Source organism: Heloderma suspectum, chromosome 3, assembly GCF_057233095.1.
Source record: "Heloderma suspectum isolate Gila_16-S chromosome 3, 16-S_ref, whole genome shotgun sequence".
Taxonomy (NCBI): Eukaryota; Metazoa; Chordata; class Lepidosauria; order Squamata; family Helodermatidae; genus Heloderma; species Heloderma suspectum.
Window position 1 is genome coordinate 296,729,571 of NC_139460.1, and position 19,055 is coordinate 296,748,625.

The 19,055-nt window shown below is 44.0% G+C and overlaps 1 protein-coding gene across 2 annotated transcripts in view; it reads right to left on the bottom strand.

Moving 5' to 3' along the window:
* VEPH1 (ventricular zone expressed PH domain containing 1) overlaps positions 1 to 19,055 on the bottom strand; it is a 250,480-nt gene that overhangs the window by 46,578 nt on the left and 184,847 nt on the right. For both annotated transcript variants that reach the window (XM_084847341.1, XM_084847342.1), the window contains exon 11: positions 17,130 to 17,269. In XM_084847341.1, coding sequence (XP_084703467.1) covers positions 17,130 to 17,269 — 140 coding nt within the window. The remainder of the gene's footprint in view (positions 1 to 17,129; positions 17,270 to 19,055) is intronic.

A 19,055-nucleotide genomic window follows, 5' to 3' on the forward strand; every position in this document is an offset into this window, starting at 1 on the left:
GTACAACTAACTCTTCACCATATAAACAGATTGGTTCAGTAGTTTCAGCTATAAGATCTATATATCTATATTGCAAACACACACAGCCCAAATGAATTGGGCCTGGAGTTAGATAACAGTTTTTAGACAGCTGGAAGTGCTTTAACAAAAGCATTGTTCTCATGGTATACACACGTATTTTGTCCTGATTGGTTTTGCAAGGTTTTGAGACCTTGCAGAAAAAAGAAAAAAAGGGGGCAAAACTGTTCTGATAAGAGGAACAAGAGAACTGGATATATACAACATGGCTAAAATCCCCTCTATCAAAGCAACTTGTTTTCTGAAAAAATATAAATTTGTCTCCAGCTGAAGTTTTATGCTCAGTGTTGATAAGACAGGAAAGAACAGAAATATGAATTCCCCTGATTTACATTCAGTTGTATGTTTTCAAACTGAATTGTACATTAAGTACAGGAAAACATCAGCTATCAATTAGCATCTTGTATACATCTTGATCTTATGCCCAGTTGTCAACACAAATTTCTTTACATTTTTTCATTCCAAACTATAGAAAAATTCCAACACGCAACTCAGCTGATAGCCAAAACAATAAACAGTAATACTAATAATGTTCATATCATCATTCCAGAGCATGTGCCACCTATTAATGGTCCCACATCTCAAGGAAGGCAGAAGGTAAAGAAAAGTTAAGATCTTTTATGGGGATAATTTACTGGGAAAGAGGGTGCTGATCAGGAAGGAAAGTCTGACGTTATTGGCCCAAACAACATGATTATGATATTCACATACACCCAGAAGCATGGGATTCCACCACATGAAAGTGGCTGCCACACCACTGACTGTATTTGGAAAGAGGATCTGGAGCTGTTATCAGAACTGATGCAAGTTCCTGGAGGGTATATTTATTTTATTTTTTAGCCAAATAATTTCCATTTCAAATGCTGCTCCAGCAATTCACTCCATCAATTACAGTTCTGTACCACCCAAAAGCCAAAGCTCATTGGGCGGTTTATGAAGATTAAAGCCTAAAACACAATCTAATTACATAATAAAATCATTTACATACAAAAATATAAAACAGTTTTATACAATCAATAATAACAAATCCCAAGACCTGTTAAAAACCTTATCATAGGCTGTCAAATGCCTGGGAGTACAGTAAAGTCTTAACCTGGCACCGAAAAGATGACAATATTGGCACCAGGTGGACCTCACTGGGGAGAGCATTCCATAACCAGGGGGCCACCGCTCAGAAGGTCCTCTCCCTTGTTGCCATCCTCTGAACCTCCCTCGGAGGAGGCGCTTGGAGAAGGGCAACAGATGATAATAGTTTATGGGTAGATTCATACCTGGAGATGGTTTCCATCAAATATTATGGTCCCAAGCCATATAAGGCTTTGTAGGTCAAAACCAGCACCTTCAGTTTGGCTCAGAAATGTACAGCCAGCCAGTGCAAGTGGGCCAGAATTGACGTTACATGTTCAGACCTTTTGGTCCCTGCTATCAATACGGTTGCTGCATTTTGCACAAACTGCAGCTTCCAAACTATCTTCAAAGGCAGCCCCACATAGCGCACATTGCAGTAATCTAACTTGGAGGTTTCTAGAGCATAGACTACTGAAGCCAAGTCCAGATAGGGGCCAACTTCGGCCACCAACCCAGACCAGTAGAAGGAACTTTGCGCCTTCTAATGTAACACCTAACTGTTCTTAAATTCTTTGTGTTTTGGAGATTTGGAAGACAAGCAATTTAAAGAGAATTTGCATTGTGTTTGCATGTGCACAGCATTTTAAGGAAGAAAGAAAAACAGAAAGGTATCTGAATTTCCAAGCCTAAGCTGTTTGAGGATTTCAGTTTGGCAACAGATGTATAAATACATCCATTCATTGATGCTGAGAAAGCAAGGCTGGTCCTACCAAGGAGCAGTGTGAAATGACCTGCTTCTCATGACACCATGAGTGTGGGTGGTTACATGAAGAGAGGAATTGGTGTCTCAATGGTTCAGTAAGATTTTTTAAAGTGTTGGCCCTAGAAGGGGATGGGTGTCATTTGGGCTCTGCTTCAGACATCAAAATGTATTGAGCTGGCACTGAGGGAAGGGTAAACTATATAGAATCCCAACTGAGTAAAACCACAAAACTGTACCTATGCTGATTATGAAGTAGAGAGTGGGAGAGGGGAGAAGTGACATGGGTGATGATGAACTTTCTGTCTTCTCTCAAATTTTCTGATTTTCCTCCACCTTGCTACATGGTTACTGAGTACCCACCGTGCAACTGGACTAAGCACTTCTAGATGGATGGATATGGAAGGATAATTGCAATGCGTTATATGTGGAGCTATCTTTGAAGACAGTCCAGAAACTTATGTTAGTGCAGAATACAGCAGTGAGGCTGCTTACTGGGACTGGCCATTTTGAACATACTACTTAAGAGCTGCATCAATTGCACTGGTTGCCAGTAAGTTTCTGGGCCCGATTCAAAGTGTTGGTGCTCATGTTTAACATCCTAAATGGCTTAGGACCAGTCTATCTGAAGGAGCACCTTCCCCCATATGTTCCTGCCTAACGCTTAGAATCATTTTTGGAGGTGCACAGTGGTGAGACGGTCAGCTAAGGAGGTCAAGAGCCTTCTTTGTAGTATCCTCTTGTCTGTGGAATGCCTTTCAAAGTGAGATCCACCTGATGTCTTCATTGTGCATATTTAGATGCCAGGCTATGACCTTCCTCTTCTCAGAGACATTTTGTCTTTAATTTGTTGTCCTTATTATCAGTTTTACTGTTGGTTCTTTGATATTTTTTAAATGTTTTTAGGGTGTTTTTTTTTTTTTACATTTTCATCAGCTGTATTATTGTGTTGGTTGTTCTTTTACTGCTTGGGTTTTTTCTGATTGTAAACTGATCTGAAGGCATTTGTCAGTCGGGCGGTATAGAAATCTAATAAAGGCATAAAGTATTTTCAGCATTTCCCAAGGAAGAAAAAATGTGGGAGTTGGCGATCATATTGATCAGGGATGCTACAATGGTGCCCCAACCCAGGCTGATGATCCGGCAGAAGAATGCCCTCATGATTCACTAGGACAAAGGACAACTGTTGGCATCTCTGCCAATACACCAGTTCTCTGGTTGCCTCGGCAATAGAGCCAGAGCGAAGGCTTGCCAAGGAGAGCAAGGTGTCAGCGAAGTGTGTCTCCACTACCACAGTGACAGAGATACTTCGTTTATGCCAGGAAGCCTGGATGTGTTGTAGGGTGTGGTCAGCTGACAGGGCTCCTGTGAAGCTTGTAGCCAGATGTTCATCAGCCAGTCAGGCACCAGCCAAGGAAGATTAGCCCCAGAGCACTCTGCTGGCACAGAGTGAGTGAGCGAGCGAGCGAGCGAAAGAGAGAGCTGCAGGCAGAAAAGAGATCAGGGAAAAAGTAGCAGGGCAAAGGATGCTTTAATCTCCTCCCCAATCATGTCTGGGGCCCAAGCTAAGGTAGCAGTAGCACAGACATCTGTGGTGACCCCCTTCCCTCCCCTCTAAAATTGATTCCAGTGACTGACAATATGTATAAATCCTGAATTTGAAGCCATGGAATGACTGAAAACTATAGGGTGATACTGATATGCATGGTAATTAAAACAATAAAAATAAAATCACAAGAGTAATTTTATTACAAGCGTAATTCAAGTAAATTGCAAGAGTAATTCAAGTAAATTGCAAAATAGAGACTAATGTAACACTGGGAATGTAGTGGAATTATTAATCTAGTATAATAAAAAACATTTACCATCTCTTCCATTGATTTTAACTTGACATTTTATTCCTGCCTTCCTGATATCATCAGTATTTAACTATGTTGTCAGATTATTTCTCCCAAAGTCAGATTTAGATTTTATTCTTTAATGCACTTTTTGAATGCATTTACTTTCATTCCTCAGCTTTGAATTTGCTCCTTGCATTTTTCAAATCAGCTTTCTTTCAACATTCTCTCTCCATTATACAACTTCTTTTAATATTATCTCTTTCCTTTGTTTGGTTCAATAAACTCTCACTCTGCTAATCCCATTCTATTCAGGTTCATTCAGTTCCTTTAGGTCAGGGGCTGCTGGAACCTGTGTGGCTGCCCTGTGTGACGAATCACTGAACTGCAGGTGGCGGACTTCTTAGTAAAGAACTTTCCAGACTGACTCTGCCCGTCCAGGCTGACCTGTGGATTTTCCTGGGTAGGAAGGGGTATCAGGGCTTCCTTTTCCAGCTGAGCTTTGCCCAGGCAACAAGGTCTACCTGTGTTCTGTTGTGTCATGTGCTTCTGGTCTTGCTCTTTGGTCCTGTCTCCTGACGTGTTCTTTGATCCTACCTCCCAGTTTGCCCTCTAATCCTGATTGCTCTTTGGTCCTGACTCCAGGCTGGTTTTCCAATCCTGACTGTTCTTTAGTCCTAGCTTAACATAAGAACATAAGACAAGCCATGCTGGATCAAACCAAAGGTCCATCTAGTCCAGCATTCTGTTCACACAGTGGCCAATGAGCTGTTGACCACGAACTCACAAGCAGGGCATGAGTGCAACAGCACCCTCCCACCCATGTTCCCCAGCAACTAGTGTACATAGGCTCACTTCCTCTGGTACTGGAGGTAGCACATAGCCATCAAGACTAGTAGCCATTGATAGCCTTTTCCTCCAGGAATTTGTCTAACTCCCTTTTAAAGCCATCCAAACTGGTGGCCATCACTACTTCCTACAGTAGCAAATTCCATAGTTGAACTATGTGCTGTGTGAAGAAGTACTTTCTTTTATCTGTCCTGAATCTCCCACCAATCAGCTTCATAGGATGACCCCAGGTTCTAGTATTTTGAGAAAGGGAGAAAAATGTCTCCCTATCCACATTCTCCACACCATGGATAATTTTGTACACCTCTATCATGTCTCCCCCTACCCTCTTTTTTTCCAAGCTAAACAATCCCAGCTGTTGTAACCTTCTCTTATAGGGGAGATGCGCCAGCCCCTTGATCAATTTAGTTGCCCTCTTCTGCACCTTTTCCAGCTCTGCAATATCTTTCTTTAGGTGCGGTGACCAGAACTGTACACAGTATTCCAAGTGTGGTCACACAATAGAGTTGGATAGGGGCAGTATGATGTTGGCAGTGTTATTCTCAATCCCTTTTCTAATTATGCCTAACATGGAGTTTGCCTTTTTTATAGTGGCTGCACAGTGGGTTGACATCTTCATTGAGCTGCCCACCACACCCCCAAGATCTCTTTCTTGGTCAGTCACTACTAGCTCAGATCCCATTTGGCTATTCTTGAAGTTGGGATTTTTTGCCCCAACGTATATCACTTTACACTTGCTTACATTGAACCACATTTCCCATTAAGATGCCCATGCTCCCATTTTGGAGAGATCCTTTTGGAGCTCTTCACAATCCCTTTTTGTTTTAACCACCCTAAATAATTTCGTGTCATCCACAAACTTGGCCACTTCACTTCTCACTCTTAATTCCAGATAATTTATGAACAGGTTGAAAAGCCTTGGTCCCAATACAGATCCCTGTGGGACCCCACTATTTACTTCCCTCCATTGGGAGAATTGGCCATTTATTCCTACTCTCTGCTTTCTGTTCTTTAACCAGTTACTGATGCATAAAAGGACCTCTTCTGTTATTCCATGACTGCTAAGTTTGCTCAGGAGTCTTTGGTGAGGGACTTTGTCAAAAGCCTTTTGGAAGTCCAAGTAAACAATGTCTACCGGATCACCCCTGTCTACATGTTTACTGACATTCTCAAAGAACTCTAAAAGGTTAGTGAGACAGGACTTACCTTTGCAGAAGCCGTGTTGATTCTTTTTCAGCAGGGCTTGTCCTTCTATATGCTTACTAATTTTTATCTTTAATAATGCCTTCAACCAATTTACCCAGAACAGAAGTTACACTAACCGGCCTGTAATTTCCTGGATCCCCCCGGATCCCTTTTTGAAAATTGGTGTTACATTGGCCATCTTCCAGTCCTCTGGTATAGAGAGTGATCTTAGGGACATGTTGCATATTTTGGTTAGAAGATCAGCAATTTCATATGTGAGTTCTTTGAGAACTCTAGGATGGATACCATCTGGGCCCGGTTATTTCTTTGCTTTCAATTTATCAATAAGGTTGAGAACTTAGAATCATAGAATAGTAGGGTTGGAAGGGGCCTACAAGGCCATCGAGTCCAACTCCCTGCTCAACTTCATCCTTTGTCACTAGGGATGGACGAAAGTCACTTACCTGATACTGAAGCTTGCTTCGCGGTGGGGGGGAGGCGCTCTGTCCCTCCCCCCAAAATTCTGGGCGGGGGGGAGGCGCCCCGTCCCTCCCTGCTGAAATTCTGGATGGGGGGGAGGCGCCCTATCCCTCCCCGCCGAAATTCCGGCCGGTGGGGAGCACCCCATCTCTCCGGCCGCGAAACCTCTTCTCCTGCCGGGACACAAATGGAGGCGGCTGTAGCCGCCGCCGTTTGCGTCCCTGGTCTGCAGTCAGCCGTGATAAGCTACGTAAATGTTTACGTAGCCTATCACGGCTGACTTTGAAAAAAAAAAAGCGCGTACGCAAATGGCGGCACCCATGGGCACCGCCATTTGCGTTCCTTATTTTGGCACGGGTAGTCTATGTAAATATTTACGTAGACTACGGCGAAAATAAGGGCAACGCAAATAGCAAATAGTGTTGCCCTTATTTTCACCGTAGTCTACGTAAATATTTACATAGACTACCCGTGCCAAAATAGAACGCAAATGGCGGCGCCCATGGGCGCCGCCATTTGCGTACGCGCTTTTTTTTTTTTCAAAGTCAGCCGTGATAGGATACGTAAACATTTATATAGCCTATCACGGTGTTTTTTGAAAATCTAGCCATGATAGGCTACGTAAATCTTTACGTAGCCTATCACGTTTGTTGTTGTTGTTGTTTTTTACTTGGAAATGGCGGTGGTGGCAGCCGGTCGGAAAAGACCCGCCACCGCCGAACTGCCGCCGGGAGCCGCCGCTGCCAGGGACATTCGCTCAAGGTAAGTCCCATCCCAGGAGGGTGGCGGACCGTTTCTCCACCAATTTCAGGCGGCTGAATGCGTTGGCATTCGGCCTCCCGGAGATTCGTGGAGAAATTCTCTGACATCCCTATTTGTCACCGCTATTTGCCTCAGTTCCTCAGACTCCCTTCCTGAAAGCATCATTTCAGGCACAGGTATCTGTCCTATATCTTCTGGAGTGAAGATGGATGAAAATATTTCATTGAGCTTCTCTGCAATCTCCTTGTCCTCCTTCAGTACTCCTTTAACTCCATTGTCATCCAATGGTCCAACTTCCTCCCTAGCTGGTTTTCTACTTCTGATATATTTAAAGAATTATTTATTGTTGGCCTTGATGTTGCTAGCAATATGCTCTTCAAAATGCTTTTTTGCCTCTCTTATTGTCTGCTTCCATGGTGCTTGTGCTCCCTTTTGTTTTCCTCACCTGGGCAAGGCCTCCATTTTCTGAAAGAAGCTCTCTTTTCTCTAATAGCTCCCTTAACACTGCTCATTAACCATGCCAGCAACCTCTTGGTGCTACCTTTCCTAACCTGTGGTATACATTTTAGCTGGGCTTCTATTATTGTGGTTTTGAGTAATCTCCAAGCATTTTGAAGGGATTTAATCTTCTTGATCCCCCCTTTTAGCGTCCATTTCACCAATTCCCTCATTTTAGAGAAGTTTCCTCTTTTGAAGTCAAATGTGACTGTGCTGGTCTTCCTGGGCAATTTTCCACTTAAATATATATTAAATCTGATAGCACTGTGATCATTGTTTCCAACTAGCTGAACAACATTTAGATCTTGTACTAAGTCCTGGGCGACACCACTTAGGATTAAATCCAAGGTCGCCTCCCCTCTGGTCAGTTCCATGACCAACTGTTCTGGGGTGCAATAATTTAGGGCATCTAGAAATTTAACCTCTTTCTCATGGCTGGAACATGCATTTATCCAGTCAATGTGGGGGTAATTGACGTCGCCCATTTTTACAACACTTCCTTGTTTGGAGGCCTCCCTGATTTTGTTTTCCATCTCAAGGTCACTCTGAGCATTCTGGTCTGGGGGACGATAGCATGTTCCTAGCACTAAATTAGTTTTGGTATTAGCCCAGTATCACCCACAGAGCTTCTGTGGAAGAGCCTACCCCTTTTAGGTGTTCTAGTCTGCTTGATACTATGCCTTTTTTGACGTACAGGGCAACACCTCCCCCAGTACGCCCTTCCCTGTCCTTCCTATAGAATTTATATCCAGAGATGACCATATCCCACTGGTTCTCTCCACTCCACCAGGTTTCTGTAATGCTCATTATATCCAGGTTTTCCTTTAAACTCAAGCACTCCAACTCTCCCATTTTGGCACGGAGGCTTCTAGCATTTGCATAGAAAAACCTATATATGGTATCCTTCCCCAGATGCCTCTGGCGTGTGCATCTTTTGCTATATGACGTTGGCCCCTTTGATTGGCTATTGTGTGCTCCTGGCCTGTTTCCTCCCCTTCTACATTTGGGCAATCAAAACCATTTTCATCATTGGGATGATGTAACCCGAATCAGATGCTTCCCAGCTCCTGTCAGCTTTCCCCCAGGGTTTAGTTTAAAAGCTGCTCTGCCAACCTTTTTATGTTTAGCACCAGCAGTCTGCTTCCATTTTGGTTCAAGTGGAGCCTGTCCCTCTTGTACAGGCCCAGCTTGTCCCAAAACATTCCCCAGTGCCTAATAAATTTGAACCCCTCCTCCTGGAACCACCTTCTCATCCACACATTGAGACTCCTCAGCTTCGCCTGTCTAGCTGGCCCTGCATGTGGAACAGGTAGCATTTCCGAGAAAGCCACCTTGGTGGTCCTGGATTTCAGCCTCCTACCTAGCATCCTAAATTTGGCTTCCAGGACCTCATGACTACATTTCCCCACATCGTTGGTACCAACATGGACCATGACCACTGACTCCACCCCAGCACTGTCTACTAGGATATCTAGAAGGTATGTGATATCCACACCCTTGGCACCAGGCAGGAAATTCACCATTTTAATGGTCTACACGCCCATCACAAACCCAGCTGTCTATGTGTCTAATAATCAAATCGCCCACAACCATAAGCCCCCCTCCCCCCAGAGGCACATCTTCGGCATGAGAGGATATTTGTTTGTCTTCTGAGGAATGGATCCCTTCTAAGGGATCATTTCCCTCTTCCTCAGAATGACACCCTCCTTCCCCGAGACCTGCATTCTCCATGACAGCAGAGGAGCTGTCACCCTGGGAGTGGGACACAGCTAATAGGTCCCTGAAGGTCAAATCCACCAACCTCTCTTAGCTTCTCCAGGTCAGCAACCTTGGCCTCAAGGGAATGCACTTGTTCCCTGAGAGCCAGGAGCTCATTACACTGAGCATACACCCACAACTTCTGTCCAAGAGGTAGATAGTGATACATGTGGCACTCAGTGCAATACACTGGATAGCCCCCTCCCCAGGCTTGTTCTCTGGTCCTGATTGCTCTTCAGTCCTGACTCCTGGCTTGTTTTCTGGTCCTGATTGCTCTTTGTTTGTGCTATGGTCCTGATTATTCTTTGGTACTGACCCCTGGCTTGTTCTCTGGTACTGCTTTCTGATATGCCCTCCAATCCTGACTGCTCTTCAGTCCTGACTCCTGCTTTTTGGCTCTGGACTTGCTCCTCCAGACTGCTGCCCATGGCCCAGCTGACACTTGCTCTGCATTCACCATATGCTTAACAGTGATATAGTTCCATATGCTTAGAAATGATACCCAACAGGACCAGTGTCAAAGACAGGCATGGCTGCGCAATTGCCAAAGGCCCACACCCCAGCAGAATCCCACTGACAAGAACCCCCTGGAGTTGCTCCTCCTCTTCACCACTGCAACCTGCTTCATAACCTGCCTCTTGCTCCGGCCCAGACAACATGGGTGGTAAGAAGGGGGAGCAGGAGATGCCCCTGCCTACTTGCACACTGGCTCTCTGCCTGTCAAGCAAGAAAGTGGTAGCCATTATGAGAAAGAGGAGAAGAAGCAAAGCAGCTGGTGACAATGGCAACAAGAAGGTAGGCTCACCGAGGGAGGGGGTCCATTGTGGGTATGGTGCCAAAGGGCCCTCAAAAACCTGGAGCCATCACGGATATCAAATGTCTCTCCTACCCTTGGTTCTTATATTCTGCCTAGAATTCCTCTAATTTCTTAGAGACATTTCCTCCCAGATCTTTGCAGAGAGTGCACAAAATTGTCCAAGTAAACATTCAATTTTTAGCATTCTGTAGTACTCAGTATAAGCATGTGGTTTAAATATTTTGCTGAACCATGGCCTTAGTACATAAGAGCAAATGGATTTTTTCTCATGGGTGTTAGCCCAACAAGGGAAGCTAAGTTGTCAGCTGAGGGATGCTCATGGGATTCCTAGCAGTGGTGTTTCTTCAGCGTTGGCCAAATAAAACAGCCATGCTGTGGCCAATGCACAACTGCCAGATAGACCTTTGTGATGGCAGGAGTGTCAACAATAGTGGTAGGTAGGGGAATTTAAGGAGGAAGGGGAGACCCAGGAATAGCTTCTGGGGAAAAAAGAAGCCTACAGTTTTTCCATGCTCTTCATATTCAAGTACCTTATGGCCAGAACGTGGTGTTAACCATGGCAGAACATTTTTAAAAAATATGTAGCTTTGACTTTATGGTGCAAGGACAGTTCCCAGTAAGATAAGACATCTCAGTAATGGTGCAATTTCAGTAGGAAAGGGGCAAACAAATTCCTGTGTGTGCAACCAGGGCTGGCCCTCCCATGACTCAGGATGAGGTGCCTGCATCAGGCGGCAGAGTGAGAGCAGTGGCGAGTTGAACCACTCCCTCCACCCCTGCCAGGAGCGCCTGCTGCCGCTGCCCGGCCACCTCCAACAAATGCACTGAAGAGCCCCACCAGACACTTTTCCTGCTATGGATTTGCTGCAGTGAAAGCACCGTCGGTGGGGCTCTCCGTTTTCCCTGTCACGCACCCCGCTTACTTTTCTTGCCACCGTGTTGGCTCTATGGAGAGCCACGCTGGTGGAAGAAGTGGTTGCAGGCCTCTTCATAGAACCGACGCAGCGAAAAAAGAAAGAAAAGGGGAAAGGGAGGCCCACAGTGGGAGAAGGCAGAGGGAAGGGGCACAATGTGGCCATGGCACATGTTCTTTCATGCCATCAGGAGTTGGTGTGTGCATGTGCATGCATGCACACACACTATAGCCAAGATTTACACTGCAATCCTATACGTGTCTGCTCAGAAGTAAGCTCCACTGAATTCAAAGGGTAAGTGTGTATTTACATTTATCTGGGAGTAACCACCACTGACCCCTTCATGGATCACTGCCTTGTTGTGGCGAAGGGGCTTGCGTAACTCAGTGAAGCCATAAGCTATGCCATGCAGGGCCACCCAAGACGGACAGGTCATGGCAGAGAGTTCTGACAAAATGTGGTCCACTGGAGAAGGAAATGGCAACCAACTCCAGTATTCTTGCCAAGAAAACCCCATGGAACATATCACAAGGCTAAAAGATATGACGCCGGAAGATGAGCCCCTCAGGTCGGAAGGTGTCCAATATACTACTGGGGAAGAGCAGAGGGTATTTCCAAGTAGTGCCAGAAAGAGTGAAGCGGCTGGGCCAAAGCCGAAAGGACACTCAGCTGTGGATGTGTCTGGTGGTAAAAAGAAAATCCGATGCTGTAAAGAACAATATTGTTTAGGAACCTGGAATGTCAGATCAATGAATCAAGGTAAGATGGAGGTGGTCAAACAGGAGATGGCAAGATTGAACATTGACATCTTGGGAATCAGTGAACTCAAATGGACAGGCATGGGCGAATTTAATTCAGGTGACCATCATATCTACTATTGTGGGCAAGAATCCCTTAGAAGAAATGGAGTAGCACTCATAGTCAACAAAAGGGTGGGAAAAGCAGTACTGGGGTACAATCTTAAAAATGATAGAATGATCTCAGTACGAATCCAAGGCAAACCATTCAACATCACAGTAATACAAGTCTATGCCCCAACCACTGATGCCGAAGAAGCTGAGGCTGATCGGTTCTATGAAGACCTAAAACACCTTCTAGAACTAACACCAAAAAAAGATGTCCTCTTCATCATAGGGGATTGGAATGCTAAAGTAGGAAGTCAAGAAATCACTGGGATAACAGGCAGGCATGGCCTTGGTGTACAAAATGAAGCAGGACAAAAGCTAATAAAGTTTTGCCAAGAGAACACGCTGATCATAGCAAACACTCTTTTCCAACAGCACAAAAGATGACTCTACACATGGACATCACCAGATGGTCAATATCGAAATCAGATTGATTATGTACTTTGCAGCCAAAGATGGAGAAGCTTTATACAGTCAGTAAAAACAAGACCTGGAGCTGACTGTAGCTCAGATCATGAGCTTCTTGTTGCAAAATTTCGGCTTAAATTGAAGAATGTAGGGAAAACCACTAAACCATTCAGGTATGACCTAAATCATATCCCTTATGAATATACAGTGGAGGTGAGGAATAGATTTCAGGGATTAGACCTGATAGACAGAGTGCCTGAGGAACTATGGACGGAGGTCCGTAACACTGTTCAGGAGGCAGCAACGAAATCCATCCCAAAGAAAAATGCAAGAAAGCCAAGTGGCTGTCTGATGAGGCTTTACAAGTAGCTCACGAAAGAAGGGAAGCGAAAAGCAAGGGAGAAAGGGGAAGATATATCCAACTGAATGCAGAGTTCCAGAGAATAGCAAGGGAGAGACAAGAAGGCCTTCTTAAATGAACAATGCAAAGAAATCGAGGAAAACAACAGAATGGGAAAGACTAGAGATCTCTTCAAGAAAATTGGAGATCTCAAGGGAACGTTTTGTGCAAAGACGGGCATGATAAAGGACAAAGAAGGCAGGGACCTAACAGAAGCAGATGAGATTAAGAAGAGGTGGCAAGAATACACAGAAGAACTATACAGGAAAGATCTGAATGTCCCTGATAGCCATCATAGTGCGCTCACTGAACTTGAGCCGGACATCCTCGAGAGTGAAGTCAAGTGGGCCTTAGGAAGCATTAGTAACAACAAAGCTAGCTGAGATGACAGTATTCCAGCTGAGCTATTTAAAATCCTAAAAGATGATGCTGTTAAAGTGCTGCATTCAATATGCCAACAAATTTGGAACACTCAACAATGGCCGCAAGACTGGAAAAGGTCAGTTTACATTCCAATTCCAAAGAAGGGCAACGCCAAAGAGTGTTCAAACTACCGCACAATTGCGCTCATTTCACATGCCAGCAAGGTGATGCTCAAAATCCTACAAGCTAGGCTTCAGCAGTATGCGAACCGAGAACTACCGGAAGTACAAGCTGGGTTTCGAAGAGGCAGAGGAACTAGAGATCAAATCGCCAACATTCGCTGCATCATGGAGAAAGCAAGAGAATTCCAGAAAAACATCTATTTCTGCTTCATTGACTACGCTAAAGCCTTTGATTGTGTGGATCACAACAAAATGTGGCAAATTCTTAAAGTGATGGGAGTACCAGACCACCTTACCTGTCTCCTGAGAAACCTGTACGAGGGTCAAGAAGCAACAGTAAGAACCAGACATGGAACAACCGAGTGGTTCAAAATTGGGAAAGGAGTACGACAAGGCTGCATATTGTCACCCTGCTTATTTAACTTATATGCAGAGTACATCATGAGAAATGCCGGGTTGGATGAATCACAGGTCGGAATTAAGATTGCTGGGAGAATTATCAACAACCTCCGTTATGCAGACGATACCACCCTAATGGCAGAAAGCGAAGAGGATCTAAAGAGCCTCTTGTTGAGGGTGAAAGAGGAGAGTGCAAAAGCTGGTTTGAAACTCAACATTAAAAAAATGAAGATCATGGCATCTGGCCCCATCACTTCCTGGCATATAGAAGGGGAAGAAATGGAAGCAGTGACAGATTTTACTTTCTTGGGCTCCAAGATCACCACAGACGGTGACTGTAGCCATGAAATTAAAAGATGCTTGCTCCTTGGGAGGAAAGCTATGGCAAACCTAGACAGCATAGTAAGAAGCAGAGACATCACCTTACCGACCATGGTCCGTCTAATCAAAGCTATGGTTTTCCCAGTAGTAATGTATGGCTGTGAGAGCTGGACTATAAGGAAGGCTGAGCGCCGAAGAATTGATGCTTTCAAACTGTGGTGCTGGAGAAGACTCTTACGAGTGCCCTGGACTGCAAGGAGGTCAAATCAGTCCATCCTAAAGGAAATCAACCCTGACTGCTCATTGGAAGGACAGATACTGAAGCTGAAGCTCCAATATTTTGGCCACCTAATGCGAAGAGAAAACTCTCTGGAAAAGACCCTGATGCTGGGAAAGACTGAAGGCAAAAGGAGAAGGGGACGGCAGAGGATAAGATGGCTAGATAGCATCACCGATGCAATGAATATGAACTTGAGCATGCTCCGGGAGAGAGTGCAGGACAGGAAGGCCTGGCGTGCTCTGGTCCATGGGGTCACGAAGAGTTGGACACGACTGAACAACAACAACAAGCACCACTGAACTCAAGTGGGACTTACCTTTTAGTAGAGATGTAAAGGACCGAGCTGTACATTATAAAAATGCAGTGCATTTTGAGAGTATTTTATCTACTTACATTTTAAAAAATATTTATTTCATGTAATATAGGTGCTCCTGAGGAATAACAACATGTGATCTGCAATGGGGGGGGGGAGCAACTCTACCTCCTTCTTTTCTTAATGGCGCCCTTGCATCTTGATCACTTAATTAGTCTCTGAATTAGGATTTGTATGAACAAAATGAGTTTTGACAGTGCTGAAGTTGGGCTGGATTCCTGGAATAATGTGCAGGTCAGCTCTCTAGTTGCACATACTAACATGTTTCTCCTTGGTGGAAATGAAACAGTGAAATTGAGCTGCATGTTGCTTTTCTTTTGCACTGCTATTCATGGTGTATTTAGACTATTATGTAAGTAGGAGTCAAAATATCAGTGCTGGATTCCTCACACAGTAAAGAAAATCCTCCAAAAACATTAACACTGTTTAGCATAGGCTACATTCTCTATTCTATTGTAGCTTCCATGTGAAGTAAAGCAGTATGTCTTTATCCTTCTCCAATATGTTTGCAAAAACCTGCAAAATATTTTATAGCAATAACCACAATTTTATAAGATGTTGTAAAATCATTAAAAACAACAACCTACAGCAGTACACAGCTAAAGCTAAAGTCATGAGAAATAGCATTGTTATTAGTGGAAAATCACAGTGATCACAATCCTGAAACCAAGTCTAATGCGGACATAATACTGGCTCCCTGAAAATCAGGAGCCAGTCTTAGGAACATAAACCTATGCCCCGCACCCCTGGTGCAAATTCCCCCTCCCATCTCCTATGGGCATCTACTGCGTTTAGAGCCATATGCTACACCAGTGCTAACAATGGTCAACACTAATCAGATTCCCTCAGTTTGAAACTCTGCTTCAAACAGTGTTTTCTAATTTTGTCTTACAAGGAAACCATGGTTAGTATTAACCCTGGTTAACAACAATGCATATGTAACAGTAAACAATAGTTTATTCTGTGACAATGGAAAAGAGGTGGGAAGTGCACATCCCTGAGGGAGCGCACATCTCTGAAGCTCACTCTGGATTTGAAAATAGTGGTTTAAAGAAAGCCAGTATTATATCTGCACTTGGCTATAGTCTTCTTCAGGTTAATGATCTCCCACATTGTAGCTCTGGGATGTTTCAGGATTGTTTAATCTTCAGCCTGGAAGATAGACTTTGGTTTTAAATGTTATACTTTTTAGCATAGATAGATAGATCGATCTGTATCATAACAAAGGAAATTGTCACTAATAATCAATATAGAGAGATTAATCATCTAGTTGAATTCATAATTGGCTTCACTAATAGATGAAGAGCATTAATTACTTCCACTGGGCATGGCTGCTCCAAAGCTTTTTCTTTAGTCTAATGAGCATATTATTAGAATATGAACATATCAGTCTTCTACTGAAGTCTATGGACCCATTTGTTCCAATTAATCTAACGCTTCATGGAAGCAGAATGGGTCTTGATGTCAGTGAGTCAGCCCATTCATGTTGGGCTTTCCCTCTGCTTGCTATGACAAAAGAAAGTACCTGATGTACTCACAAAGCTTTGCCACAGCTAGTCAGAACTCTGGATTAGAATGAATCTACTTTTCGACAGCACTGAACATCAGGGGTTTGTTTGGTATTGCTGTATTTGCACATTATTATTATTATTATTTTTAAGGCAAAAGGAGAAGGGGACGGCAGAGGATGAGATGGCTAGATAGCATCACCGATGCAATGAATATGAACTTGAGCATGCTCTGGGAGAGAGCAGAGGACAGGAAGGCCTGGCGTGCTATGGTCCATGGGGTCACAAAGAATCAGACACGACTTAACGACTGAACAACAACAACATTATTTAAAAAATTAAACATTGGAGGCAGGGGAGGTAAGAAAGGACTTTAAATTAATGGCAGTGAGTTGGCTATTGCCTTAATTAGGTGCCCTACAACATGAATGAGCAACTTGTGGCTCTCCAGATGTTTTGGCCTGCAACTCCCGTGATCCCTCACCATTGTTTTTATTTATTAAATTTATTTATTAAATTTATTAATCGCCCATCTGGCTGGTCACCCAGCCACTCTGGGCGATGTACAATAATAGAAACAGTTTAAAACAATTGGCTATGCTCACTAGGGTTGATAGAAGTTGTAGCCTTAGGCCAAAACATCTGGAGGACCACAGGTTGTCCACGCTGGCCCTATAGGATCTGCTGCAGCATTTGATTGTTTTCATTTCATGTATGTTTAGTAAATGCACAACATTTAGCAACAGTGTTATGCAAAAACCTGTGCCATCATGTCAGTACAGCAAAAGTAAATGGCAGTCTTGAACCCCAATGTAACTACTCACCTCGCAACATGGGCGCAAAGGCTTGTGATAAAAGTGTTAAGGGTCAACAACATCTCCCAGTGGATTACATTCAACCCTGATTTTAATTAACAAAAATGTTAATGATCAAGGGGCACACACTATGTATTGCACACTATGTATTGTTCATATTGCACACACCTGCTGAAAGAGAAACATGATATGGATCCAAAGCTGAGGCTGTTGGCTGATGAGAGTAAAACTGGATTTACTGTACAGGCAGTAATGACCTTTCAGGGGACAGCTGAAGAACAACTTTGCTACACAACTTCTAACAGTATCTAGAAACAAATATACAAGTTATTAACATCAACTGCAACTGCTTCAATATGATATAAGTTTGATTAATCATCCTTATTTTATACTTCAAACATGTGATCTTTGTGGATACTCAGTACTCTATTGCTACTGCACACTTTATAAAATTTAACTGTATCAAGGGGGATGGTTAATTCCTCATACACAGCTAAATGGTAACTTCCACCATCAAAGTCCAATGTAAATAACTATGGATGTAATCCTGAGTCTGCACACATAGAGACTTTTCATTCTAGACTATAAGATGAAATATTCCATTTGCACATTAGGAAAAACCACACATGCCAGAGTATTTCCTCTTATGGAGAAAAAATGGGAAACTCATACTCCTGTTCACATGAGGTGGGCGGGCTGGATTGTTCCCTTTGCTTGTTAAAGAGTAAAACTAGACATAATGCTATATTGTTGCATAGAAGCTAAACCATTTCTTCTTTGTACTTCATAATAAATGTCAGCAATGTGTAGGTCTATTTAGATTTTCTTAATAACAACATCTAAATTTCTGAAGTCTTCATAAAGAAATGGATAGATCTGTCAATGGATAGCACATCCATGTGCTATCACTTTGATCCAAAAAGACAGACAAATGCATTCACAGAGAGAAGCCTTGTCTTTGCTGAACGTCCTGTGTGGCAAACCATCACATTAGCACTATCATACTGAGTGCCTGAACAATAGCTTAATTATAATATCACAATGGAAGGAACACTCCAGAATCTTGTTATTGCAGCCACCTGGGAGGAGGGAGAGAAGGAGGTGGGGAGTTTGGTTGTTTGTGACATCTTGCTGGCTTACTAGCCTATCAAACAAACTGAGTCCACCCTCCGCTGTTCCCTACAGGTATATATAAGCATGGCACACAGAGGCAGCACCTCTGCGCGTGCCTCAGTGTTGTGCAAAGTGCGACACCAAGAGCGCACTTAGTGCGACACACTTGGAGACGCACTCAGGAGTGCACAGGAGAATTCTCCCTCCACCTTGGAAGATGCAGGCACAACAGCAAAACTGGAAGCAGGAACATCTACTCCTGGGGGGAGGTACTACCACCTAACCTCCTCCAGTGTGTCAATCTGTAATACAGGACAGTGCCATCAGTTAACCATAACCTGGAATGCAGTTTTAGTGGGCCTGAAATGTGTTTACCGGTGGAGGAAGTTGGGGCCACTATGGATGTAGTGCTTGGCAGAGGGTGTTATGGTGGTGGGAGGTGATGATATCGGGAGAGGGGAAGGCGATTGAGACACCTGTGTGCTCTATCCCCTTCCAGTCCGTCTTCCAGCCTCAGTGATTTTGGTGGCTTGCCTGCAGTCCCCTCTCGCCTGAAGGTGCTGCTGCTGAATGCCAGGTCGGCTACTCAAAAAGGTAACATCATTTTTGAGCTTATAGCTGAAGAACATGCCGACCTGTGTTACCGAAACCTGGTTGGATGAACAGGGAGGAGTCAGTCTTTCCCAAATGTGTCTGACAGGATTTCTTGTACAGCACCAAGCTCGACTAGAGGGGTGGGAGTGGGGGATGGCCTTGGTCTATAGGGATTCCATCCCCCTGGTCAGACTGCCTATGCAACAGTCAGCCAGTTTTGAGTGTCTGTACCTGGTGTTGGGCACCCAAGACAGGACAGGGATTCTGTTGGTGTACTGCCCACCCCACTTCCCAACAGTTGCCCTGCCTGAGCTTACTGAGGTGGTCTCAAGTGTGATGCTGAGGACCCCAAAGCTTATGGTCTTGGGGGACTTTAATATTCATGCC